The sequence below is a fragment of the Sorex fumeus genome, unplaced genomic scaffold (assembly GCF_029834395.1).
Source record: "Sorex fumeus unplaced genomic scaffold, SorFum_2.1 ptg000018l, whole genome shotgun sequence".
Taxonomy (NCBI): Eukaryota; Metazoa; Chordata; class Mammalia; order Eulipotyphla; family Soricidae; genus Sorex; species Sorex fumeus.
Genome location: NW_026606075.1, coordinates 13,622,164 through 13,648,605, shown reverse-complemented (window position 1 = coordinate 13,648,605; position 26,442 = coordinate 13,622,164). Strand labels below are relative to the sequence as shown.

General features: G+C 36.6%; 1 protein-coding gene across 8 annotated transcripts in view; it reads right to left on the bottom strand.

Moving 5' to 3' along the window:
- The window catches only part of MEF2C (myocyte enhancer factor 2C), a 155,081-nt gene that overhangs the window by 69,467 nt on the left and 59,172 nt on the right, over window positions 1-26,442 (bottom strand). For all 8 annotated transcript variants that reach the window (XM_056112392.1, XM_056112389.1, XM_056112391.1 and 5 more), the window contains exon 3: window positions 10,199-10,402. In XM_056112392.1, coding sequence (XP_055968367.1) covers window positions 10,199-10,402 — 204 coding nt within the window. The remainder of the gene's footprint in view (window positions 1-10,198; window positions 10,403-26,442) is intronic.

The following is a 26,442-nucleotide window of genomic DNA, read 5'->3' as shown; positions in this document are numbered from 1 at the left end:
TCCAGAATTTTCCTCAACATACTCCAGGTAGTCACTAATAGTTAATACGATTGATCACAAAGGAGTGGACCTTGGAGATGTGGAGTTCACGACAATCACTTACATCACTGAGTAACAACCTTTTTATAATACACTTCATAAAAGAAAAGAAGAAAAGCATAGGTCTCGCTAAATCATTAGTCTCACAAATATAATTAAAAATTCTATTTTATAATGTAGTTGTATGAAATGGTCACCAAATATACTCTGAACTCCAGGTACAGAGAACTAGTACTTTGGAAAGCAAGGTCTCCAAGTTTGGTTTTCAAACACAGCATCGGCTTCACCTGGGAACCTGGCAGAAACTCACTCAGAGGTCCTGCCTCAGACTCTGTGAATCAAGAACTCCTCAGCAAGGTTCTGTTCATACACACAGGGCCAGAGGCATTTCATCTGAGACTCACTGATCCTTCACATCAAAACCTCAGGAAGTACCTAAAGATTACTCTTCTCTTGGCCAGGGCCCAATGGTTATTGGTTTGAAAGTCTTCAACTTTCTGCTAGCAATCTAAGTAACACTAAAAGTTATATTTCCATGTGGTCTCCTGTATCTAGTTGTTTTTTTTTCTTAGCAACAACAAATGTTATTATTTCTGGTTGACTTAGAACACATCTGTCTGCAATGAAGACATCTGGGTAAATTTTATTTAGACTACAATGATCATCAGTAAGTTGCCTCATGTATATAACCATATATATGTAAAGTAGTGATTAAATGTTTCTAGCATGCCATACATTGATCTGGCAGCTGGCATTAGAGAGATAAATAAAACATATCCTTCAGGAAAGGAAAACAGATTTATAATAATAATTTATAAAATCAATGATGACACAAGTGAAATTATAAACCTCCTTTGATGAAAAGATACCATATTTTATTCTGACTCTAGGCAGAACTCTGAAATTATTCCCAAAACTTCATGTTTTAATATTACAGTTATATCTTCAATATTCAGTCCTGAGAAATAAGACAGTTCTATACTTGATATTGTATCTATAACTTTGAAGCCAAACGAAATCAGCAAATACTATTCAAAAAATGGGCAATTATAATCCAGTCTAATTATTTACTTCTCTGCTTTTATCTCCAGAAACCATGGGAAAAGACACATGAGGACCTTGGTTGTTCTGGTTCAAGTAGGTTAGTGTTAAAAAATAATGATAAAATCAAGGTGATTGATAATGTTAAGGAAGTTACATCACTAACAAAAGTGCTGTATATTTTGAAAACGGCTGTCTTTTGCACTCCTATCATTATTAAGTAATATTCTTTTGATGCTGTACTAATGCTAGTACTAATGCTTATAAGCCATTAGAGCTTATAATAACAGATGAGAGAAAATTTAGTTTTATTGCTTTTTGCATATAACTTAAGTAATCTAACAAGCACTTTATTTGTTCAACAATGATTATTTTCTTAATAAACAAGATGTGAAGCAGCTTTTTGTGTTTACAAAATATATGCAAATTAAGCAAGAGCATTATTTCAAAAATGAATGGGTGTTCAAATTCAATATATAAAATTCTATTGTTATTTATAAGAAATGTAAATGCATTTTTAGACCCATTACTTTTAGACTTTAGGGAACAAATATAAATGTGATTTACAGAGACTAATAGAGGTCTTTTAAAGATATGTAAACAAAAATGAACATTTACAATTTAGAAAAAATTACCAAAGTAAATTTCACAAAATCACTTTTCCATCTTTCTTCCTTCAAAGCCTCATCATGGAAGGTGTAAATACTTTGTTCCTTTTTGAATATTATATATTAAGATGTAATTATGCATTTAAAGCAGCAGTAGGCAGAAGAGAATTACTGAGATGTTGGTAATGAGAAGTAAGCTAAAAGCAAGTCTTCGGACAGCAATGTCGTTCAGGAGTCAGGACACAGGCCTTGCATGCAGAGGACCCAATTCCCATCCTTGACACCACATGTCTTCTCCCCCGGCACCATGGTGTGACTATGTTAGTTCCTGACAGTGGGGACTCAGCCAGTGGTACACTGCCAGCCAAGGGCCAAGCACTGCATCATACAGTTTAGTGGCCAAGTGTCACGTAGAAATGTACTTGGAGGAGGGAGTTGGGATAGGGGTCCCCAAGAAATGCTTGGGAGCTCCTCTCCATACACAAAAAATAAAATTTTATTGTCTGATATATTCCAAGATTATTATTTCTCAAAATTCTTTCACAAAGGGAAGAAACTGCTTTTCTACACTTGGTCTTAACAAAAAGGCCAAGAAGCCATGAAACTGCTTTTCTGAAGAAAAGACCTTCTTAATTATAAAGCTAAATACTGGACCATGCTGCTTCAAGTAAACGTAAAGCACAGACTAGAGAAAACTACCATCGTTTTTGGACACAAACTTCAAACTAAACAAACAAACAAACAAACAAAATTACCAGTACCATTACTCAGCTCTGGACACAGCACTCCAGTTTAGCCTGGAATGCTTGTAGTTGCTTTCTGACCAGGAAGGAACTTGACCATCTGCCTGAGGTTATGAGTTTAGGGGTAAAATGTGCTTCTAGTCTGATGTGGATGCGCAGTTACAAATCAGTGTCTCTCAAAATGAACCTTATGCTCTTGGTTCTACAATCTCCAGGCTACATTTCACTTCTGACACAACCCTCCTCAAATTTCACTTTGAAGAATTCATCTTATGGACCTGAGAACACAATTATTTGTTTTCTTAATTTTTAGCTTAGTTCTTGAGCCTTGAAAGTTCTACCTACATTGTTGTTGCTTGCCTTGAATTGGGTAACTGCAGCAAACACAAAAACTCCTCATGTCTTTAAATATTCTAGCAAGGAATAAACTTCTCCAAGCATCTTAAGAAAGAATTAGGGAGCCTGTATTCAGTTTAAACACATACTGAGAATAATGTTCATGCCTCATTTTTCACTTTCCACTCTAGACTAAATCTTTCCCATCAAACTTTCTGTGATGATCAAGTTATTCTCTCTTGTCAGCTTCATTGCTAGCCACTAGCCACTTGTGGCTAATGAACATTTGAAATGTGGTTAGTTCAAACCGGGAACTAAATCGAACATCTTATCTATTTTTAATTCACTTCAATGTGAATAGTCATTTGTAGCCAGCGGCAACTATATGAGGCAACACAGACCTAAGTTTATTTTAGTTTTTTGAAATGTTTTAATAAAATTAATCAAATTTTACTTATTTTATTGGATATCCAAAAACACTTTAACATGTTATATGACAATCTATATAATCTATACTGCTGTAAACTGCCTTTCCTGTTTATTTGGTCTACAAATAAATTCTGAGGTTGTAAAAATGCCCAGACCTCAAATTAGTTCCTGTAGATAGTATGGAAAATAAAATACACCCTGTCCTGGGATTCTAGATGTTTAAAATCTAGTATGGAACAAGCAACAGATAACAGCTTTGCTAGTGTTCTGATGAGGAAAAATAGAGCACAGCATGACCGTAACATAGAAAGGGCACCTAATTTAAATTATGGGGAGTTTCAGGAAGGCTTTCCGAAAGTACAAATCGGGAAATGATTTGAGTGACTAATATGTAAAAGCCAAGCAAGACTTAGTAGAGAATGCAGAAGACAAAACAAGGAGTGGAGAAGTTAAGAGACAATAAACATGTTTTGGTAATCGATTATAATGGTAATGGTGGGGATGATAAGTAGAGGAAAAAAATACAAAAGTTGTGGCTTAAAAGGAAGAGAAATATCAGAGCTAGATCATACACAGCCTTGTGAGCCATCTTAAGGCCAAGAGTCCTTGAAGGGCCTTGTTTTATTTATATCTGCAGGCATTCCATGGCACGTAGGACATGGTAGGAATCCAGCAAATCTATTTCCAGAGAATGTATGGAAGAAAGAAAATTCAACAAATGACCAAACAAATGAAAGCATTAAAAAAAACCTGTATACATATAGAGTAATCATAAAAATAATTTATATCTATATTTTTAGAAGAATAAGACTAGAACTATTGCATTGGTTTATGTATAATGAAAGCTCAAGTGAAAAAGAAAAAAGTTAAATTGAGATGTTCGTTTATAAGATGTTATAGATAGCACAGTGGGTAGGGCGTCTGCCTTGCACGCAGCCAACATGGCCGACCCGAGTTCGATTCCTCCGCCCCTCTCAGAGAGCCCGGCAAGCTACCAAGAGTATTCGATATGCCAAACACAGTAACAACAAAGTCTCCAATGGAGAGGTTACTGGGCCCGCTCGAGCAAATTGATGATCAACGGGAGGGCCTTTATTATTATATGTTTTATATATGTTTTAGGGGTACAGTTTCACCCCTCTTCTAAATACATGTCATCACACCACATTCACCACCAAAATACCAAAATTCCTCCCCTCTTCGATTTCTTCCCTTCTGGGAACATCATTTCTGTGGTCAGAGTCCAAAAGCTTGTTTTTAAAATTTTGTTTGTCCCTTATTTTGCTTCTCTGTATCCCATAATGTGGGTGATATGATCCAGTAATTATTACATATAAATATTTTTATATTTTATGTTTTAACTCTATTTCTGAATTTTATAATACAGTCTGTAAAGACGCTTACTCCCACATTTGCTGCAGCTGCTTTTCAACAAAAATTTCATGCATACATTATCACCAAACGATGTAAAGTTTTTCTATATCCTCCTGTGGCATTGTGATCGAATAAAATTATTCAGAGATTTATGGTCTTTCCAGACCTAATTCAGGTCTTACCTCTCACAGTGCAAGAAGACACTGTGATACAACCATTCTTAGATGTCTAAATCCAAGCAGGATTTGGGTGACAGAAGAAGCTACCTCTAAATACTATCTCTCTCTGCACACCCCTACCCCCGTACTCAATGTTTTTGCACTATCATTGTATCTGAAAAGTAAAAACAAACTGAACAAAAATCACTAATAATCCTCTACAGGGACAATGGTGAATAAAAGGTTTCTTCTGTAATAGTCATATCTGTCTTTTTTGTTTTTATTTCCTAGGGAGCAGCAGAGAGCTCATGTCAGGCTCCCTGACATCCTTCACATATAGTCACTCAACTACTGACTCACACTGGATAAAGAGCTGAAAGGAATTGAGTTGTGCCACTGCTCGAAGACAATGGGAGATGAAGGGTTACTTCCTGGCAGAGGCTACATTTAGGTTTTATAGTTAGAAAATGTCTGAGTATGGAGGCCTTTCACTTCAGGAGCTGTGCTCAATGCTCCATGTTCCTCCAACTGGTCCCAAGTTGATTTTGATATGTTCTTACATCCTCAACAAGAATGCCTGTCTTCTACTATTTCAGAATCCCATGCACAAGGCTAAGCATAAGTCAGCACTTGCTAAATCATTGCTAAGAGGAATGGCTTGGAAGCAAGTCCTGTGGAATCTGTGATCTTCAGGACACTCTGAAGTGCTCAATACCCCAACTGCCAGGGTCAGAAAGCAGCTGAGCAAGACAGTCAGGAGTAGAGCTAGACCATTGGGAAAGTTAAGGGGCAGCTGCCTAGTGGCATCAGAATTTCTGTTGAATTTCACAACAGTCTCAGCTATTCACTTTTTGGGTGAGTATCCTGTATACTTGTCAGAAACTTAAATAAAATGGACTTTCTTCAAAGGAAGGTCTTTTTTAAAAAATGAAATAACTTTTTTTTTAACCAATGGATTAAAAATTTAACAGATTTACTAAGTCTGGCATATTTATGTATTGTACCTAAACAGATATTCAAGCGGCATTATAATATAATAATAAAAAAAACTATCTCAGTCTGTCTGTTAAGTCTTTGTAAGTCTTTGTGCTATTGTAACAGTAGTGCTAATTATCAAGCAAAGACATGATAATTACGCAGAGCTTTTTTTTGCTAAAAGAAGGAATCTTTTTCAACACCCACACACTGCACAATTTCCTATGACCCTGTAACACTACTCTGGTATGGCCCAGAAATTTTTATTTCAGTCTTAACTGCTAGAATCATATTATTTCTCTCTCCCGACCGATCTTTTTTTTTTTCTTGTGAGTAAACTGTTTTCAGAAGGTTAAGGGAGAGGGGGTAATAGTCCAAATGGGAAATATAAAACTAATGACCCTTCATGAAACATATTATGCTCCTCATTAAACTTACTCAGTTAAATGTACTCCATTAAATTAAAATAAATAGGATTTAAAATTTTACCCGAGAGTAGTAAACTACCTAAACTCTCAACTTCATGTTAGAGCCATTCTAGAACAAATTTCTCAAGTCCCTTATGTCCCACAGGTTCTCAGCCTTCAACATAATTTATGTCTTAAATGCTGCAGAGATTTTAAAATCTAGTGTGTATGAGGATCATGTGGGAAGCCAGGATGTGGCTTGACTAAAGAGTGTATACCTTAAATGTATGAGGCCCTGAATTCGATCCCTAACACCGAAGAGAAAATTGCTATAGGAAACTTCTTACAAATGCAGCTTCAGTTTTCCACTTCTTCTCCAAGAATCTCTACTACATTAATTTCAAAGAACTGATACTGTGAAAACACTTTTTTGGTGAGGCAAATTTCATGAAATGAAGCATAAGAATTTTACCCCTTATCCCTTTCCATCATCTCTATTTTTATTAAAATGGGAAAAAGTTAAATAGGTGGAAAATGTGTGATTGTGGCAGTCGAGTAAGGCAAACTCACTACGTATTTTTTTTATCCAAAGATTTTCTATTTTAGGCTATCAAAGCTCTGGATTTGACCTAAGAAACCCAAAATGTCTTTTCAGAGATTCAGAGCTTTAATTTAGGGATGTTAAGTGCAAGTCAATAGAGATGTTGCTTTACCCTCTTTTAAAGTATTGCCTTTTGCTTTTCAAAGAATTAAATTCTAAAAACTTTTAAATCAATGCCTTCATTTTTGAGATGAGAAAAGTGGAAGTAAAAGGAAAACAGCAAGAGAACCAGAAATCTGTTTCAGATATCCAACTGCCCAAGAACATGAAAGACCCCAAAGTATGTGAAGTCTCATGAAAGTCTTAAGAGTATGTTTTTTGTCATTATTAAATCACATATTATTCTCAGCAAAGCCTTTACAAGGGGAATTTTGTATCTTTCGACTCCCTTCCAATCATGAGACTGGAAGGAACAAGCGTTGGCAAGAATATGAAGAGAAAGATATCCTGGTACACCACTGATGGTACTATAAGTTGGTGCAGTCTCTATAAAAAATGGTATGGAGGTTCTATAGCAAGATAAAAATATAAATGACAATACTCCCATGACCCAGTACATCTTTCCCAGACCATATACCCAAAAGATATGAGAATGTTTAGAAGGATATTTGTTCATAGCAGTATTACAGTAACCAAATATGGAAACAACCAATAAAACTAACGAAGTGACAGATGATTGAATAAAGAAGTCGCAGTATATACAAACAATTGAATACTTCCCTGCCATTACAATAAAACCTTATGGATAAAATGGATGGGGGTGGGGGTGTGTGATGGGATGAGAGGGTGTTTCACACCCTGTAGTGCTTAGGGCTATTCTTGGCTCTATGCTCAGCTCAGGAGTGATCACTGGTGGTCCTGGGTGACTACATTTTGTGCCCGGGAACTGAGTCATGACATGCAAAGGAGGTGTTTTTCCTCCTATATAATCTCTCTGGCCCAACAGATGGATCTTGAGTGATTGAGCTGAGTAGCAAAGTAGGTAAAGGCAATGACTGATATTTTCACACATGAGGATATGAAAAACCAAAGGGTAAACAATAAATAAACCTGGAAATAAATAAAAGAACAAACTCCTAGGCTCTATGAGAACAATGGGAGTTGCCTGAGAAAAAGTGGAGTGAGGATGGGGGATATTTTAGGTGGTGGAATGGCCCAGGACTTTGATGGCAGATTACACATTGGGTAGTTTGATTCAATCTTCTTGAAATTCCATAATATTATAAACCAAAGATAGATCAAATAAGAAGATTATTAAATATTTGTTTAATAAAATAAGTAAAGAATCTGGTAACTATTTTCATTTAAGTTTCTTTTAAATTTTTTGATGCTCAGGGTTCACTTCTGGCTCTCACTTAGGAATCACTCTTAGTAGTGCAATGGGGAATATACAGGATTTTGGAAATCGACTGTATGTAAACACTCTACCTGCTGTACTACTGCTCCAACCCCAACCATTTTTAATTTTAAGCTAATATGATCCTACTGGATTTCACTCCATGTTAATGACTTCTTTTGTTACCCTGACATGTTTGTTGTAACAGTTTTGGTAAGAGGATGGTTTATAAATATAGAATTACATGTGTGTGTGTGTGTGCTTGGGACTTAGGTTAAATGTGTATGTACATAGATTAAATGGTAAATGTTTAAATGGTTAAATGTTAAATGCCAGTGCAGACAAACACAAAAATACCCACAAGATTTGAAAATTAACTAGCTCTTTCATATTGATGTTTGTTTACATATTTTAAAATTTATATGTATACATGAATAAAATACTATGTGGAATACACAGCAGCTAAGTGTGAAAAATCATTTTAAACTTCAAGATTAAGGCAAGCACACAATTAGAAGTCAATAAGAAACTGTAATGGTGAGTACTACAAATCTGAAATATATCATATTAAGTCAATTTGTCATTCAATTTTGTTTCTCTCAGATTCTTTGCTGGGCTTTGTCAGGAAAAACTTATCAGTTCAATAGTTTTGAAGAGTTTTAGATAAAAACAAAGAGATAAGACCTGTTCAGACAACTGTAAGGGGTAAAAGGAAGATGGATATGGGAGGCAGATACTTTGAACAGGATTAACATTTTTTTCCCATAAAATTTGATCAAATGCAGAATGGCTTTTACTCTGGCAAACTGATTATGAATGAAACTTTTGAAGACACTTGTAATTTTTCCTTAATTCTGAGAAACCATGAGACAACAGGGTGGTAAGGAAGACAGACAAATGGGCATAGTCTTCATTATGCCTCTTCCTTTTTGGTCTGGGAAGAGGCACAATGAAGGGACAATGAAGCAATAGTATTTAAATAAGATACACGCTAGAAACATTTTAAGAGTTTAAACCCAAACTGTGTGGCAGTGTTATGCTAGCAAATCTCAAACATATTTGAGTCTTAACATTACACTTTTTTATTTTTGGCACAATAAAACAAGGTTTGAAATCTGATTTGAAAAAAAACACGAAGTTAATGCTTAGAAATTCATTCTCACCAGATTTCAGATGCTGTGTGTATTAACAGTTTTCATTGCTATATTAAATGATATAATTTTATGGGAAAACATTTCCAGGAGAATAATCGCTTTTACTTTCCCAGCAAGAATGCACTGGGAAGAATGAAGTAGAAAGACAAAACATAAAGTAATAAAAGTGAAGTTTATGTTTGGGGTGAATTTCTTTAAAACACTGTATTTTGCATCGACTATGATGGGATACTTTAGCCTATATCTGAAAAATAAATCAACATTTGGCAGGGCTTGGGGCAGGGGACAGGTGGGCAATATCCAATAGTGCTCAGGGGCTACTCACAGCTCAGTGCTGAGGGCTCACTCCTGGTGGCATTCAGGGGTCCATATGTGGTGGCACACTTCAAACCACAATTGCCACATACAAGGCAAGTGCCTTAACTTTTGTGCTCTTTGGCCCCAAACAGATTAACAGAGAGAAAACTGGAGGGGGAATTGAAGACTGAATTAGAGGTGATATAGGGGCAGTGGAGGAGGGTCCTGAGTCTCTTGGTGGCAGAGGGTAGAGTTAAGTTTGAACATCCACACAGTGAACTTTTACGCTATCGTAACCCCTTTACCTAGACCATAAAAAAATTAAAAAAAAAAAAAAAGGAAACCAACAGAAGTAATTTGAAAGATGGGCAAGGCATGTCCAGATTCCAACTCGAGAAGACGGGGAAGGGGGCCCCAAAGATTCCCGAAGGTTGAAATTCCTGAGTGAGCGCACAATGGGGCTGGGGCTAGTCAGGAACACTCGTGGACGGTCTCTGCCACGCTCTCACTCACTTGCGTGATGGGAACAGGAACGAGTGGGAGAATAAACACGTGCCTCCAAAGCAAGATTGTGCGTGCGTGGGGGTGGATGCGTGGGTAAAAGCGGGGGGGTGGGGGAGTGCGGTGGTGGTGGGGGGGGCGGTGACAAAGCCAGGCCAGGCCTCAGCTCAGGATGGCCCAGCGCTGCACGTGCGCTTACCTCCACGATGTCCGAGTTCGTCCGGCTCTCGTGCGGCTCGTTGTACTCCGTGTACTTGAGCAGCACCTTGTCCATGTCCGTGCTGGCGTACTGGAACAGCTTGTTGGTGCTGTTGAAGATGATGAGCGCGATCTCACAGTCGCACAGCACGCTCAGCTCATAAGCCTTCTTCATCAGCCCGAATTTCCTCTTCGTAAATGTCACCTGGGGCAAAGAAAAGCAAGCAAGAAGGTTTTTTTTTTTGTGTGTGTGTGTGTTTGTAAAAAGAAAACACAATTCATGCATTTTTTTTTTTAAAAAAACAGGACTTTCTTTTCCCTGTAGGTAAAACAAAGGGTGTCATCAGAGCGCCCCCCGGGCACTGGGCACTAACACGTTGGGGGTGGGGAGACAAATACATCTAAAATGAATCTCTGCCTAGAATCGGAAAATGTGTGATTTCAGGCTTGTTGCTGAAAGTTGACACCGTAAAAGCCAGATTTAAAGGAGGGCATTTTAAAGCAGGGGACTGGAGAACTGTTCCTACTTCTTCTGCGCAGACTGAACAAAAAAATTAATTTCAGCATGGTTAACGTCTACTGATAGATTTGGGGCCTACATCTGACCACATTCAGACTGTCCATAACACTGTGAAAATGGAATTTTAGGTCTGTGTCCGTAGTTCCATGCTATGTAAGTGAAAAAACACTTGATGGCCTATGACCGCACTTCCAGACAGTGTTGTATTTTGTTGTATTTTGTTTTCTAGAAATCTAGCAGGGAGTAGGGAAATGCTTTAGCCATAATACCGTTAGGGTTTTGGTTTCATTCTTCTGTGTATCTTTCTTCTCCCAGGCCAGAAACTGTATGTTATCTTTGGCTTTTTCTTCTTTTAATCTAATCTATTTCCAAGTCCCATAATTCCGTCCCTCAAAATGTTTCTCAGGTTCACACTTTCTTGTCGATTTCTCAGGCGGCTGTATCATTCATGTCCCTATCAGCTTCCTGTCCTAGACAATCTCCTTGTCTGGAATCATTCCCTCCTCAATTCATCTCAATCTTCAAAACCTCAGTCTTCCCACTGTTTTTCTGCTGATGAGCTGTCTGTCGACACAGCTCTCTCTTTCCCCGTGACTTTCGGCCAACTTGCCAATCATCTCAAATGCAAATATATACTTCACTATCCCCAGTTTCAGCCCTCTCGACTAAGCTCCACTCTGCCACCAGTCCTGGAGATATTTTTAATTATCAGCATTTAGATGGTTCAGTGTTTCCCAGCAGGTCTTCCGAGGAATATCATTTCCATAAAATACTTCTTAAGAGAAAACTCTCATGTCCCAATAACTTTTGGGAAATGAAGCACACTGGAATGAAAAGCAAAGGCACTTTTCAAACTTCATTTAAACTGCTTCCCAAACCCACAGCAGACCAGACTTTTGTTTCGTTGATTACTTGCTTATTCGGAGACACACATGTCTTTTTCAGAAGTAGATTTTGAGGCAGATACTTGGGGAAACGTTAACTCAATTTAGCTTTTATTTTCAACAGAGACCATTTAAGCAATTTGCTCACGTTCAAATTAAACCTAGTGGGCTGAGGTCAGCTGAATTTTATCTGCTATTTTTGTCTAACATCTTACTCTAGGTTCCCACTCCTATCTTGCTCCTTGTCTCCAAACTCCCCAAGGCTGCCCTCTGCACCCTATTATATCAGAACATCCGTGGAATCTCCACTCCCCACAAGCTCAAACTCATTATCTTCACCTTCAAATCTACTCCTCTTGATGGTTCCCCGGCTCACCAAAACTTCTGTCACCCAAATGAGAAACCTCAGGGTGAACTTTGAATCCACCCTCCTCCTGTCCCACACACCTAAATAGATGTGTTGACAGGAACTGAGGGCTAGCAGATAGAAAACCTGACCGCCCATCTCCTCGTTTCTCTGTGCTTTTATTAATACTTATTTGACCGTCACCTTTTTTCCCCCCTTAAGAGCACTCTCATAGTTTTTAATTTGTCACTTTTGTGTGTGAAAGTTTAGTGCCTATTTCCTTTGATTCCAGTGTAGATTCTACAAGGATGTGTGCAATATTTGTCTTGTTTACATCTGTATCCCCAGTGCCTTGAGGGGGTCTATGAACACACTATGAGGTCTACTGATCAAGAAACAAGGAGGAAACTTTTCTGCATAATTTTTAGAAGAGCCAAATTAATATGATTTATTAAATTACATGATACCTACTTCTGTACATGTTTAGCAACTCAAAGCAGGTTTGTTTTAGAAGAATTCTATACTCAACGTGATCAGATTGTCTCTTCCAATTTTGAGGCAGCATGTTTTATAGGGAAGAACATGGGATGAAGATTCAGAGGAGCCTGTATCTGAAAGCTGATGTGCTTTTTATTAGTTGTGAGAAATTCAGCTAACATCTTTGTGTTTAAGTTTTCTCTGTTAACATTGACTCTTAGGCATTGAGGGCTACAAAAATACTGTATACATTACCAAGGGCACTGCTACCAAGTGGAAGCTCAATGAATACTAGCTCTATCACCTTTTAGAAGTGATTTACAAGGAAAGAAGAACTTACAGAATTTATCTGCTTTAATAGTTGGAAGAGTTTCCTATTTGAGGCTGTTTAAGAATTTTAATTCCTCTAAAAGTAGATAAAGTAGAACTATGGAATCCTTACTATTATATGAAGAATGTATTGTTTTTAGATACTGTCGACAACAGGCAGTCAATTATATTAGATATGTTATTTATGTCTCAATTGGGACAATTTTTCTTTGTAGTAAATGTCAGTATCTTACCTTCTGTTTTACATTCATTGGTTATCATACTAAAGTGCTTCTGATAAATTGTAGCTAATGTCTTATTTTCATATCTTATTATTATACTTTAGAGACTTTATTTTGATAGTCAGATGAACCATGATTCATATTAAAGACAAACAAAATGAAGAATAATATTTGGAAAGAATAAAGAAATGTAACCCTTAACTAAATGTATATAAAATGTCATACATATAGATACAAATTTAGTTATGCAAATATACCTGCAGATTTAGTACTTTTTCTTGTGAAACAGGTTACAGAATAACAGAATAGGTTCCACACAGAAGGTACTGATCCAAAGATCTTTCATATATCAAAACCACTTTTAATGAGACTTTCATGACCACAAACTGTAGGTGGAATGTCTCAATACAGTACTGTTTCTGTAGTATGAAAAACCTCAAACTTTTGCACATTACAACACTCACCATTAAAGTATACTTCAGGACAAAAATATCCTTAAAGTTACTATTTATGTTTACTTTTAGGTACTCCTTAACGTTTCTGTAACCAAATAGGCTGCTGGATAATGCATACTTATTTAATATTACCTGTCAAAAGCATCAGAATATATGGATTTTTATCATTAAAACAGCAAGCTAAAATGATGATGACTATATTAAAGCATTTAAGAAAATACCTTCAAATCTTCTCTTAATTGCTCTAAATTTAATTCTGTATTATGCTCATACTCTTCATAGCATACGCAAATGTATTTTATAATGCTTTTCCTCATTGTTCATAGCTAGATAAAATTGTTTTTAAGCATTAATATTTCTAAAGAGACTTGGGATATTACTTTTTGTTTAAAGTATGTCACTCAGTGACAAAGATTGCAATTCAGAGCTTTTACACTTAAATATAATAATGTCTTGTAATGATCACAATTTTCATAACCTGACAATAATTTGTAATAGGGACAAGTCCGTACTTCTATTTCAATAATATATTTTGAGCCTAGGTATGATAGAAAACTTTTTATAATAAGCAAAGGTGCTCTTCCCCAGTGTTTATATCCATTAGGAAATACTGAGAAGAAATTAAACCTATATTATTAAAGTGGGCACTCAATATTTCATTTCTAGCTTCTTAACATGTGCTCTATGCCCAGAAAGCAAAAATACTCTGTGAACAATACTTTATAATTTTTCTGTACATCGTGAAACAGCCTCAAATGTAATAATAATGTTGTATTAAGATACCTCATAATTAAGTTTTATAGTAACCTCATATTTTGTACCCAGCAAAAGGATAGACATGACTGCAGTCTTGTTGATGATGACTGCAGTCATATTACATATAAAACTTAACATGTATTAGTTATAAATTAAAATGCAATTTGAAAATGAAAACAGCGACATTTGTTAAATATGATCTCTTATACTTCAGCTATAAAGAAATTAGGTAAATCTAGCCACAGAAGCATAAAATAATTAAAATTATTTTAACTGAGTATTCTGCGTTGCTATTACATACATACATGACAAAAACTATGCATATGTAATAAACCTATACATAGACATATATATCCTCTCTCCCCCCTCTCTATACTCATAATATATATATATACACATATATATATATATATATATATATATATATCCATGCTTCTTCCTCGTGGCTGGAAACAAATACAGTCACTTGTTTACTTAATACTTAAAATAAATTTAAAAATTAATACTTAAAATAAATTAATACTTAAAATAGCACTGTAGCACTGTCCTCCCGTTGTTCATCGATTTTGCTCGAGCAGGCACCAGCAACATCTCACAACAAATTGTGAGACTTGTTACTGTTTTTGGCATATCGAATATGTCACAGGTAGCTTGCCAGGCTTTGCTGTGTGGGCGAGATACTCTCAGTAGCTTGCCAGGCTCTCCGAGAGGGCCTGAGGAATCAAACCTGGATTGGCCATGTGCAAGGCAAACACCCTACCCACTGTGCTATCCAGTCAAAAAAAATGAAAAAGAGATATAAGAAACATGGAAATCACCATCAGTTGAGTATGGGGAGATACTTCAGTCAGCTGGAATGCATACTTAGCATGTAGGAGCCCCAGGTTCAATTCAAGAGCACCACCAGAATTAGTCCCCCTAGCCCAGTGTGGCGGGGTGTACTATCCTCCCATTGTTCATTAATTTGCTTGAGGGGGTCCAGTAATGTCTCCATTGTGAGACTTGTTACTGTTTTTGGCATACTGAATATCTAAAATAAATTTTCTTTATTTGATGCAAAATGTGTTAGGCAAAAGAGACCTATTTCAACGTGTATAAAGATCTTAAATAGTATCTATCTAGAACAGGGTAAATTTAGTTTGCTTTTCTAACCAATTTCTTCTTTAGATTAAGCAAAGGCCAAAAAAAAAGTAGATGTTAACCTACTCAAGATGAATGTGAAATGAAACCCACCATACTGGTTATTTCTTATCTGTACTCAGTGAACACTGATTGTGGTATTACGTCCCTCCTCCTTCCCATCTGGCCGCTGGCAGGCTCCCATCATTCTGCAAAGCAGAATTCAAATGCCAAGTTCTTCTATGAGGCTTTCATTGTCACATTCAGATAAAAGTTAGTCCTTTTTCCTTGTGGGTCTCTAGAACTTCTTAAAAACGCTTATTATGAGACTTATTCTAATAATTCTGCCTCTCCTATCAGCTTTGGGTTCCTCAAAGACCCCTCTCAGACAGTGGACATTCAATGAATATTTGCTGAACAAGGAGATAAGGTAATGAAGGAAATCCTCTCCTTTAAAGCCTGACGTTGTCTATGCAATTTTCTGCAAAAAAGAGACACTTTTTTTTTTGCTTTTTGGGTCATACCCGGTGATGCACAGGAGTTATTCCTGGTTCATGCACTCAGGAATTACTCCTGGCGGTGCTTGGGGGACCATATGGGATACTGGGAATCGAATCTAGGTCGGCTGCATGCAAGGCAAACGCCCTACCCACTATGCTGTTGCTCCAGCCCTGAGACACTCTTTTAACATATGTTTTATTATAATTTAATTTCTCAAAATTTGAAGTTTTAGACATATATATATTTGTTTTACAAAAATGTTTTAAAGACAGGACTTTTGAGAGAAGGTAATTATACTGTTGTCTGGGAGTCTATAAGGGAAGAGCTAGAGAATGTCCGGAGAGAAATGCTTATGCACTTATGCTCTAGACTTCAAGAAAAAAATTTCCAGGGGCTGGAGTGATAGTACAGCGGGTACAGCATTTGCCTTGCACGCAGCCAACCCAGGTTTGATTCACAACATCCCATATGGTCCCCTGAGCACCACCAGGAGTAATTCCTGAGTGCAGAGCCAGGTGTGACCCAAAAAGGAAAAAAATTTCAAAAGTTCAGAGGAAAGAGTGCTTCATACCTGTCCAGATGACACATCATGATGGATAGAAAACTCTGAATATAAAAATTAATTTTTACAATCACAGGATAGAGATCAAAGGGGAGGATCTCAGAGTTTGACATGACTATATTCACCGAGTGAAAATTTGTTCAACTTTCTAGTGAGTTCAGATTTTTTTCAAAGAACATTCATTTGGTAAAGCATTTGATGAACCTCTCATCCAAGTTTTATGGACTTGGTACTGGCTGATTTGATAATTATTTGCATGTGAACTGATACATCAGTGGTAGGTGAAAGGATAAGTCTTTAGTCAATTGGCACAGAATTTGGTAACTTCCCTGACTCAGTAACATTCCATCTTTGGTTTCAGTGAAGATGTGAAAGTAATGTGTATTAGATCTGTTTAGGACATAAATCCAGGGATAGCCTTGTAGATGGCAGCGTCTATCCCCAGATTCCTCTAGACATAAGAAAACAGTATTATAAGCAACATAATGAAATAGACATAGCTTTAAAATCTATATTCATAATTTTACTAACTTACTGATTGATTCTTGGGTCATATGTAGCAGTCCTTAGGGGCTATCTCCAACTCAGGAGTGGAGGGTGGTGGGGTGGTGGTCATTTATGGCTGTGTTCAGGGGACCAGGTAATGCTGGAGAATGAACCCAGGGCTCCTACATGCAACACATATGCACCAGCCTTTGTGCTATCTCCCTCACCCTGCGCCCATATTTTAAAAAGACAATTATCATATAGATTGGCTCAGATTGGAGGAACATTAATGAGGTGACAGACTTTGGAAGAGGAATCTAAAGTTTCAGTCTCCATACTGGGAGAATTAATAATCCTGTTGATTTTATTTATTTATTTATTTATTTATTTAGGTTATTTTGGAGAGCTTGGGATGGAGCGATAGCACAGTGGTAGGGCGTTTGCCTTGCGTGCAGCCGGCCTGGCCGAGCTGGGTTCAATTCCTCTGCCCCTCTCGGAGAGCCAGGCAGGCTACCAAGAGAATCAAGCCAGCACGGCAAAGCCTGGCAAGCTACCCGTGACGTATTCAATATGCCAAACACAGGAACAATAAGTCTCACGATGGAGACGTTACTGGGCACGCTCGAGCAAATGGATGAACAATGGGAGCACTGTGCTACCATGCATTTTGAAGAGCTAACAAATCTTTAGTGTTGTATTCCATTCCGAGAATCACATTTTAAGAAGATACTGTCAAAACTAGAATATCTATATGATGGCAAAAATTCTGATTAAAAATTCTGCCTGGAGACTAGTTAGAGTATCTGAAATGTTTAATCCCTTAAATAAAAAGTTAAAAGTGAAATACCAGGACCAAGAAGATAGCTCAGGGGTTGGTGGTATATGCCTTGGAGCCCCAAGTTAGATCTCAGGCACCATGCCCATCCCCAACTCTTCTGGTATGGCCCTGGTGGTCCCAAGCTGCACTGATAAGTTGAAACTTGAACCCTCATAAGTATTTCTGGGAATTCTCCCAAGTCTTCTGACACTACTTGGAAGCTCAGTCCCTAGCCCCGGCAAATTTGAAATACCAAGCACTTTCTAAGTTTAAAAAAAATGTGGCCACATGAAGAGGAAAACAAGTTATTTTGTTTGTTCTACAGAGCAGAATTAAAAATTGTTGAAAATCATAAAACTGCCCAAAATAAGAAAAAAAAAAGACTAGTGATGAGAACTGTTCTAGAGACCAGATTTCTTGAAACGACAAACAACTTATACCTGAGTATGTCAAATAAAGTATCATATTAAGGGAGGTACAGAAGGTATCTTGAATTAAGAAGGGAGTTGATTAAAGACCTTTAAATTTTTTTATTCCAGGTTTCCAAGTGATGGTTCTCTGCTCAGTTCGCACAGACCTTTGGGCCAAGAGGGTGATTAGTGATTACTAGTATGTTTCAAAACAAGACTATTTTTACAGCTTCGTTTTATATTTTTAATTCAATAATATCAAAATATTACCTTCTAATCCTCTATTTTCCATACCTCTGAAAGTAAAATGAGGACACTTTCCTTTTAGAGTTAGAAGAGAAACAAAAGGTAAAAGGCTCTGTGCTCAGAAATTATTCCTGACTGTGCTCAGGGGACCATATGGGATGCTGGGTCGGTCTCATGCAAGGCAAATGCCCTTCCCACTGTACTATCACTCCAGCCTCCATACCTCATTCTTATGAGTGAGTGAATTACCTGCTGACTGTTGACAAATGAAATAAGGCAGACAGTATCTCTACTCTGATGAGTCAGTCACATTTTACATGTTCTAAAACATTGCTTTCAGTCTCTTAGACTTTCAGTCTTTCATTTTTTGATTTTTTAATTTTAGACTTTTAGTCTAACCCAAGTTAGACCCAACATGTTGGGTTCCCATTATTGTATCTAGACTAGAGTTCTCTCCCAGCTAGACTTCAAGCATACTTTGAAAGTCCTGCAATACACCTGTCCATACTTGTCACCTCAAGTCTCAGGATCATAGCTGGCTTGTTGTAGAACTTGTTGAATGAAAGCATAAATAGATGTTTGAAGGAAGGATGCAATCCAAAGCAAATGGATGAAAGAAACTTCTTTGCAAGCTCAAACTATGTTAATAAGACTACCATGGAGAAGGAAAAATTTCATAGCTACTTTTTGTTCTTATTTTAATTTAAAGTATAAACATACATTTGCTTAAACTGAATGGGAGGAAAATTGGACTGGGTCAAATTTTGTGCATGGATTTATTGTCGAACTTGGAGTTTATCATATTTCTTATAATTCTGATTTTAAATTACTGTTGATATTATTTAGTTACTTTTTCCTATGAAGCTTGACTTCGTAGTAAGTTCTCTTGCTATATCTGACACTTATCACTTGGTATAGTTTAACATCTCCATTTCTCAGATGACTGCATAAAACAAAGACATGAATTGCCTTATCCAAGGTTATAAATCTCACTGTAAAGTGAACTGAAATTAGAACACTTAAAACTTCTTTCCAGTTGGTTTTCCTTCCCTATTTTTAATTACTGTAATTCAGGGGCTCAAATTCAGTGTGGCATGGACTCCATCAACCATTCACTTATCAGTGTATAGCCATTGTCCTTTGTTAGATTACTTTAAGAATCATAAGAAATCCTGATGAGTATAAGCAGGCTAGTATGTAGCAGCCATTAATGGCAGGAATGACTTTATAGGTTAAAATGAAAAAGTAATATTAAGAATAATAAAATTGAGAAGTTGGTTTCTAGGTTTGAACAAAAAACCAAAGCTCCTTTTGTGTGGATTCTGAAGCCAATTCTGCTCTGAGACCTCAAGTCATTTGCACTAAAGCCGGTAAGAACCAAATGCTTGCACTAGTGGCCATATTCTGTATTTATGGATGTTTGTTTAAATTTCACAAAATGAGACACATTTTTTTGCTGGTATCAAAAACAGGTCTGGTTACAGCCAGAATTTTTTTTAAAAGGTGAGTCTCTGATTTACACATAGGCAATGTAAATAACAAGTTCTAAAAACAGAACACAAATCCTGTATCATTTCCTAGAGGTTAGGGAAAATTAGTTTGACTACCACGCAATGGAAAAGGCATTTCATAATGCATCTCCAGCCTCTGTTCGTTCTCCTATTCCCAGCTCCATTCATAAAGTCACCTTGGAAGAACTTCCCTGCCTCCCTTCCCTGTGAGAATCCCCATACCTTAGCTGAAAGAGCTATGAATAAATAAAAGAAAAGGACCTTAATTGCTTCTCAAATCTATGTGAAGAATTGAGACTTTACTCTAGATAACATCAGATGCACAGCTATGGAAGTAAGTAACACTAGTTTATTTATTTATTTGCTTTTTGGGTCACTCCTGGAGATGCACATGGGATACTCCTGTCTCTCACTCAGGAGTTACTCCTGGCAGTGCTCAGGGGACCATATGGGATGCTGGGAATCAAACCCAGGTCAGCTATGTGCAAGGCAAACACTCTACCCGCTATGCTATCAATCCAGCCCCAGTAACACTAGTTTTAATTTATCGGTTCCAATACTTCCTCCACACATCAGAACATTTCCTTGTTTGATCTTAAGTGAACCTCAGTACACTCAAAGAATGGAGAATATTTTTATTCATTTAACTCATAATGCAGTAATAGAGTATCATTAATTTTGTTTTGCTTTAGAATGTGTTTGGGTTAATATATTCAGCTAATTCTCTTTTCAAAGTTTTTTCCAGTTCTTTCTTAAGAGATTTGATTAACAGAACCCGCATCCTATGTAAATATTTTAGATTTCTCTACCCCCTCACGTCTCCCCACCCCCAGTCCCACTGCCCCCAGCCCAGACAATCTCAGAGTTTCCTCCTGGTTACGGAAACTAAGTGGCTAGTGAGTGACAAGTTAGACAGCTCAGAGATACAATGCCCTCTCTAATCCAGAGTCACTAGGTCTGCCTATGTGTTTAAAGGGTTGGGGATGGAGTCAAGAGTCTGCCACGACCATCTCTAATTGAAAAAAGGGAAATGCCTCTTAAATGCTCTTTTTCTTCTCCTGGCTTGTTCCTGCAGTAAGTAATGGTACAACTGTTCTAAAGTATTCCTTTTCAATTTTATTTTGTTTAATTCAGTCTGTCATTAGAAAGGCTTGCGAGCTTTAAGCTTGATGATTACTCTCGGTGGGAGGAAGTAATACCGCTGCAGACTTGTGTTCTAGACAAGTGCTCTTTTATACAATGACGGGGCCTGCCTTGGTAAATGAAAGGCTCTTTAAAGAGCAGTGAGGGACTCTTTTTAAGCAGACTGCTACCATGTGCTGGAACCCTCAAGCATAACTTGCGAGGATGAGACAGCAGTGTGTTCTACTGCAAAGAGGACTATTGTCCTCGTTAGCCTCAAGCAAATTGAGCCCCGTTTCACTGCAGTGTAGTAGGATTTCCAAAGGGTTTTTAGCAGTCTTCCTAAAATTCTGAATATGCTGAAAGGATTAAAAGAAGGGTCTTAGGAGTGGAGAATTTGGACATCTACCAACCCTGACACTCAAGTCAATATCCCCAGATAAAGCTTCAACTCTTGTGCACTGCACACTGTGTTGAGAAAAACTAACAAATAATGTATATCAATAAACCATATCTATTAACAAACTCAGTCTGGTTTCAAAACTTCTGTTATCTAATTTCTGAGAAATAGCTTGTCTACAAGAGAAAAAAGGAAGCAGTATGATCTACAATTATATTGATATTGATTAAGATCAGAGAGATTTCTATTATGATCTACATTTTTCAGACTAAGAATATCTGGCATTTAATGAAAAGAAGGCTGTAGTGAGTGATAGAGACTAAGAGAGGTATGAAGTTATAGTCCTGAAACTTTCAGAGCATTGCAAACACATGTTAATTCGGTGCAGATTTTATTTTAAAACTATAGCAGAATCTGCTTTTAAATGTATCTGTGCTGTGTTGCTTAGATCTGATTGATTTGTTAAGAGCCTACCTTATATTTTAAATCCAATCTGCACATGTACACAGAAACTCTGCTGGTCTATTCCTCATGTGTGTAAAATATATGGAACATATATATAAAAAATCAAGTAAACCAGATTAACACTTTGGGGGCAAAAACATGTTTACTAGCTTAACAAAGCCCAAATGTACCTAAGGTAAAGGTCAAAGACAGCTTCATTCCCTGCTGAGCAAATGCTCAGGAAGCACATTTTTCTATGTTTCCTGTCATAACAGGAAGAGTGTAACTTCTTCCTTTCCACAATGGCTTCAGTTTTACCTCCCAACTCCAATATTTTCTCCCTGAGGGCCTTCCAAATCAATCCTCGCTAGACAGAAGGCAGGAGGCTGTCTCCGTTGTAGTTTCCAAACAGTTTCATTTGTTGAAATGTTATTTAAATGTTAGTGAATGATTCCTTTAGCTAAACTGTTCCAACTTAAAATTAAAAGCCAAATTTCTAAACATTTAAAGTGATTCTCATATTAGAGGTACAAAATGCAACAAGCACAAATGCAAAGTCCGCATTATGGAATTTCATTTCCTAATGCAACCCTTTCTTTTTTTAACCAAAGCTTTATTGTTAGGAAAATAGTTTTCAAATTGTCTTCAACAAGAATACGTCAGGATTTAAACTTTAAAAATATTTTCTCCGAACTAAGTTTTTAAAGCACATCTTAGGTGAATAAATTATGGTGTCAAAGGAAGTCTAGACTGCAAAGGATATGGCTTTTCAAACTATTAACGACATGTTCTTTAATCTACAGTTTGGAAGAAGCTTCTGGTTTATGTGGTCTACTTATAATGCTAATATTTTTAGTGTTGGTTTCTCTGTAATGCAATGTCAAACACAGTCTGTGCATTTGCAAAGCAAGAGGTGACCCAAGGCAACCAGATGAGTTCATAAGCACTCATAAAGGTGAACCAGGCCATTTGCTATCATTTTTTACACAAAATGATAGAGATAGTGGAGAAAAGCACTGAATTTTTCCATATTCATATTTTCAAATGGAAATTCTCTGAAAGGCATCAATTAAACCTGAAACAACATAAAACCTTGAAACCCTCAAGTTCCAAGAAGAGCTTCTTTCTTTCTTTTTCTTTTCTTTGTATTTATTTATTTACTTTTTTGCTTTTGGGGTCACACTTGGCGATGCACAGTGATTGTTCTGGCTCATGCACTCAGGAATTACTCCTGGAGGTGCTCAGGGGACCATATAGGATGCTGGGAATCAAATGCGGGTCCACTGCATGCGAAGGAAACACTCAACCCACTATGATATCGCTCCAGACCTCTCTCTCTTTCTCTCTTTCTCTCTTTCTTTCTTTCTTTCTTTCTTTCTTTCTTTCTTTCTTTCTTTCTTTCTTTCTTTCTTTCTTTCTTTCTTTCTCTTTCCTGTCTCTCTTTCTTTTTTCCCCTTTTCTCTCTCTTCCTCTCTTTCTTTTTTTTTTTGAAGAACTATTTCAGAGATAAAGGGAGAGCTTCCTCAGGGAAGGAGAGATTACCTTTTAACTTAAGAGGATTCTGGTCTCTTTGGATTTCTTACCAACGGAAAAGTTAATAAGAGTTTGATGGCAGTCGAGACAACACCTGTTACTAAAGGAACAGACCTTGTGGAAACAAACATAAAGTATCCCATACCATTCAATTAACACTAGGATTCAACTACACAGAAGGGAGATCTTTTGGTGCCTGCTTTCAGATTGCTAGCAATGGAATAGAACTGAGTAGTTGGAGATCTTAGCTATTGAACATACACCCGAGCACTCTGGATATTGTGTTCTCTAGTCGGAAACTTTGAAAGTGTATCTTCTATCATCTGACCCTTCCAGTTTTCTTTGTTAGTCCCTTCAGTCATCTGTAATTACAACTCCCTGAACAAGAAATTTTCCCTTAGTGATTTTTAAGATTAATAAAGAAATAATTTAACTTACATATGGAGAACCTTTAAGTAGGTGTCCACAGTATGCATCAATACATCATATAATTCAATTTCAAGATGTAATAAGTCTTAATATATTACTAATGATATACCCTAACTTCATTTATATGAATGAAAATAATAAAAATTATATGCAAAATTTAGGGAAGACAGTCAACTAGCATTATGAAATTACAATGAGAAATAAAAGGCATTCTAATCACCATTATAAGGTTTTTAGAGAGTTATAAGGACTTTGAAGATAGAAAAACCAATAGTTTTACAGCAATTGAACTTTTATTTCTCTGACTCTGAAATTTTATTCCTCTATTCCTCTGCAGTGAACATTTCATATATTCATTGACTAATATAGATAACTATTCTACAGAACCTAAAATATAAATTCCTATTAAGTAATACCTTGATATACACACAAGCAACTACCAAGTTTAAAGGTGTTATTTTGTGTAATGACAGAGAATGGAGAGTTATTGTATTAATGCTATCTTTAGTTTATGGTTGTGAATTCATCACAAAATTATTTACTGAGGCAACTGATTTGTGTTTATGAACTAAGGTTTCTTAAATTTTCTTTTCTTTTTTTTCTTTCTTTTAACATTGTATTTATTTATTTTTTTGCTTTTTTGGTCACACCCGGCGATGCTCAGGGGTTACTCTTGGCTCTGAACTCAGGATGCTGGGGATTGAACCCAGGTTGGCAGCATGCAAGGTAAACATCATACCAGCTATACTGTGCTCTGGTGCAGGTTTCTTAAATTTAAGGAGTGAATCTATCTCAATCGTAACAAATTTTGTTTCAGGTTAGTAGTTTGTATCTCCCAAGCTTTGCAATTAGTTTGTTCACTTAGTGATTCATTTGAGAAAATTAATACGTAAATCATTTTTACTTTTTTGGTTTAATATTTTTAAAATGTAAGATTTTGTTTTTGAAACACAGCATGTAGAAATTGTTAGGAGTTGCATGTATACTGAACATGTTTCTGAGTCCATTTAGAATAACTGAAAATTGTGCAAACTGAAATAGGAACATGAAAAAGAAAAATTTTATAAATTTTAACAGTTATTAACTCTGAATTCTATTTAGTCCTAAGGGGATCCTTCTGTTCTATAAGAGGAGAATGTTGCTAATTGTCTTTGATTTTTGCTCCAGTTATTGCACTGAGAATCACAAGAAGTTTTGTTTGCTGGCAAACAGAATTAGTGTGGCAGATCTTATGGAAAAATAGAAGATATTAAAAACTCTTTTCCCCATAACTTACTCTTTCAGATCCTAACTGTATTATTTTACACACATTTTCTCTTTCATAGTTATTCAAACTTCTGCCTTTTGACAGCAAATCAGACAATTTGGCTTTACCTTTCCACTTTTTCAGAGTAAGGAGTTGAAGAATTTAAATACAAGAATTTAAGTAAACAAGTTTAGGTTAGCCATGCCCAACTTTTTAAAAGAAAATCTATTTCTTATGTAAGAAAGAGATACATTCCTATAAAATAAGTCACAGAAGAAAATCATTTTAAAATATGGAAAGTTCAGGATAATAGCAAAAACTGGTAACAACTGAGGATGAAAAGAATACTGCTTGATAGATGATGGCATTTAATAAGTAAAAATAAAATAAAAACACAGAAGAAGAGACTAAAATTCTAGAACCAGAATAAGCTGTTAAGTGATAAAAACAATGAGAGGTAAAATAGTTTCCAAAATAGTTTGGCCTGCAGCATACACTTAGTAGTAAGTGCCACAGCATCAAGTTTTGGAAACTCTCTCTCCATCCTTGTCCTTGCAGAAATCTGCTCTGTAAAATGTGCTTTTTCCTTCCTGTCTGTAAGCTATCCTCAGCCACCCGCCAGTCCTTCTCTGATAGGATTTGTGCTTGTTAACATCTGACGGCTCGTTTGTGCTCCATGCTCTACTCTGTTCCACTTTTACTTCCATCTCCAGATTAGCCTTTTGAGGTAAAACCTTCTTGAAATAAATCTTCGAGTATGTTCTACAACATAGGAGGTTTGATACTTATTGTAACAACGAATGGTTCAAAGAGACTGAATCTTAATAGGATCAGCTTGTAGATAAAGGTACACAATTCATATTACAGAGAGTAGTAGGTACTTTGTATTCATCTCCTTATTTGATGACCTCAAAGATCTGATGGCACATGTATGAATTTTAACTCTATCTTATTAATGAGAACACTGCTCAAGCACAGAGGATTTTTATTAACTTGCTGGAGAGTCATAAAGCTAGGAGGTGGGAGAATTAGAACAAGAACAATCTCTGTCGGCCTCTAAAAGCCATACTCATTGCCAGTATATTATGCCGGATGTACGATGACATATTCGAGAAAAGTATGTTTTGTTTTGTTTAAGTCTGAGAGATTTAAAGCTCAAGTCTTGCTACCTTGTAGGATTAACTGTCTGGTTTCAAAGCTTTGCATGATCTGGGTCCTGCTTACAGTCTAATCACATCTCTCATCTCTCTCAAGTCAGTCCCCAGGTTAAGTCCATGGGTTTTCCTGAGCTCCTTGGCAAGCTCTTTCTTTTTTGAAGGAACTTTGCAAATACCTTTCATTCTGCATGTCTTAACTCTTAACATCTTTAGCTCCTTCTACAATTTCCTTAGAAAAAGGAGGATCTTCAATTTTTAAAAAAAGTACCTACT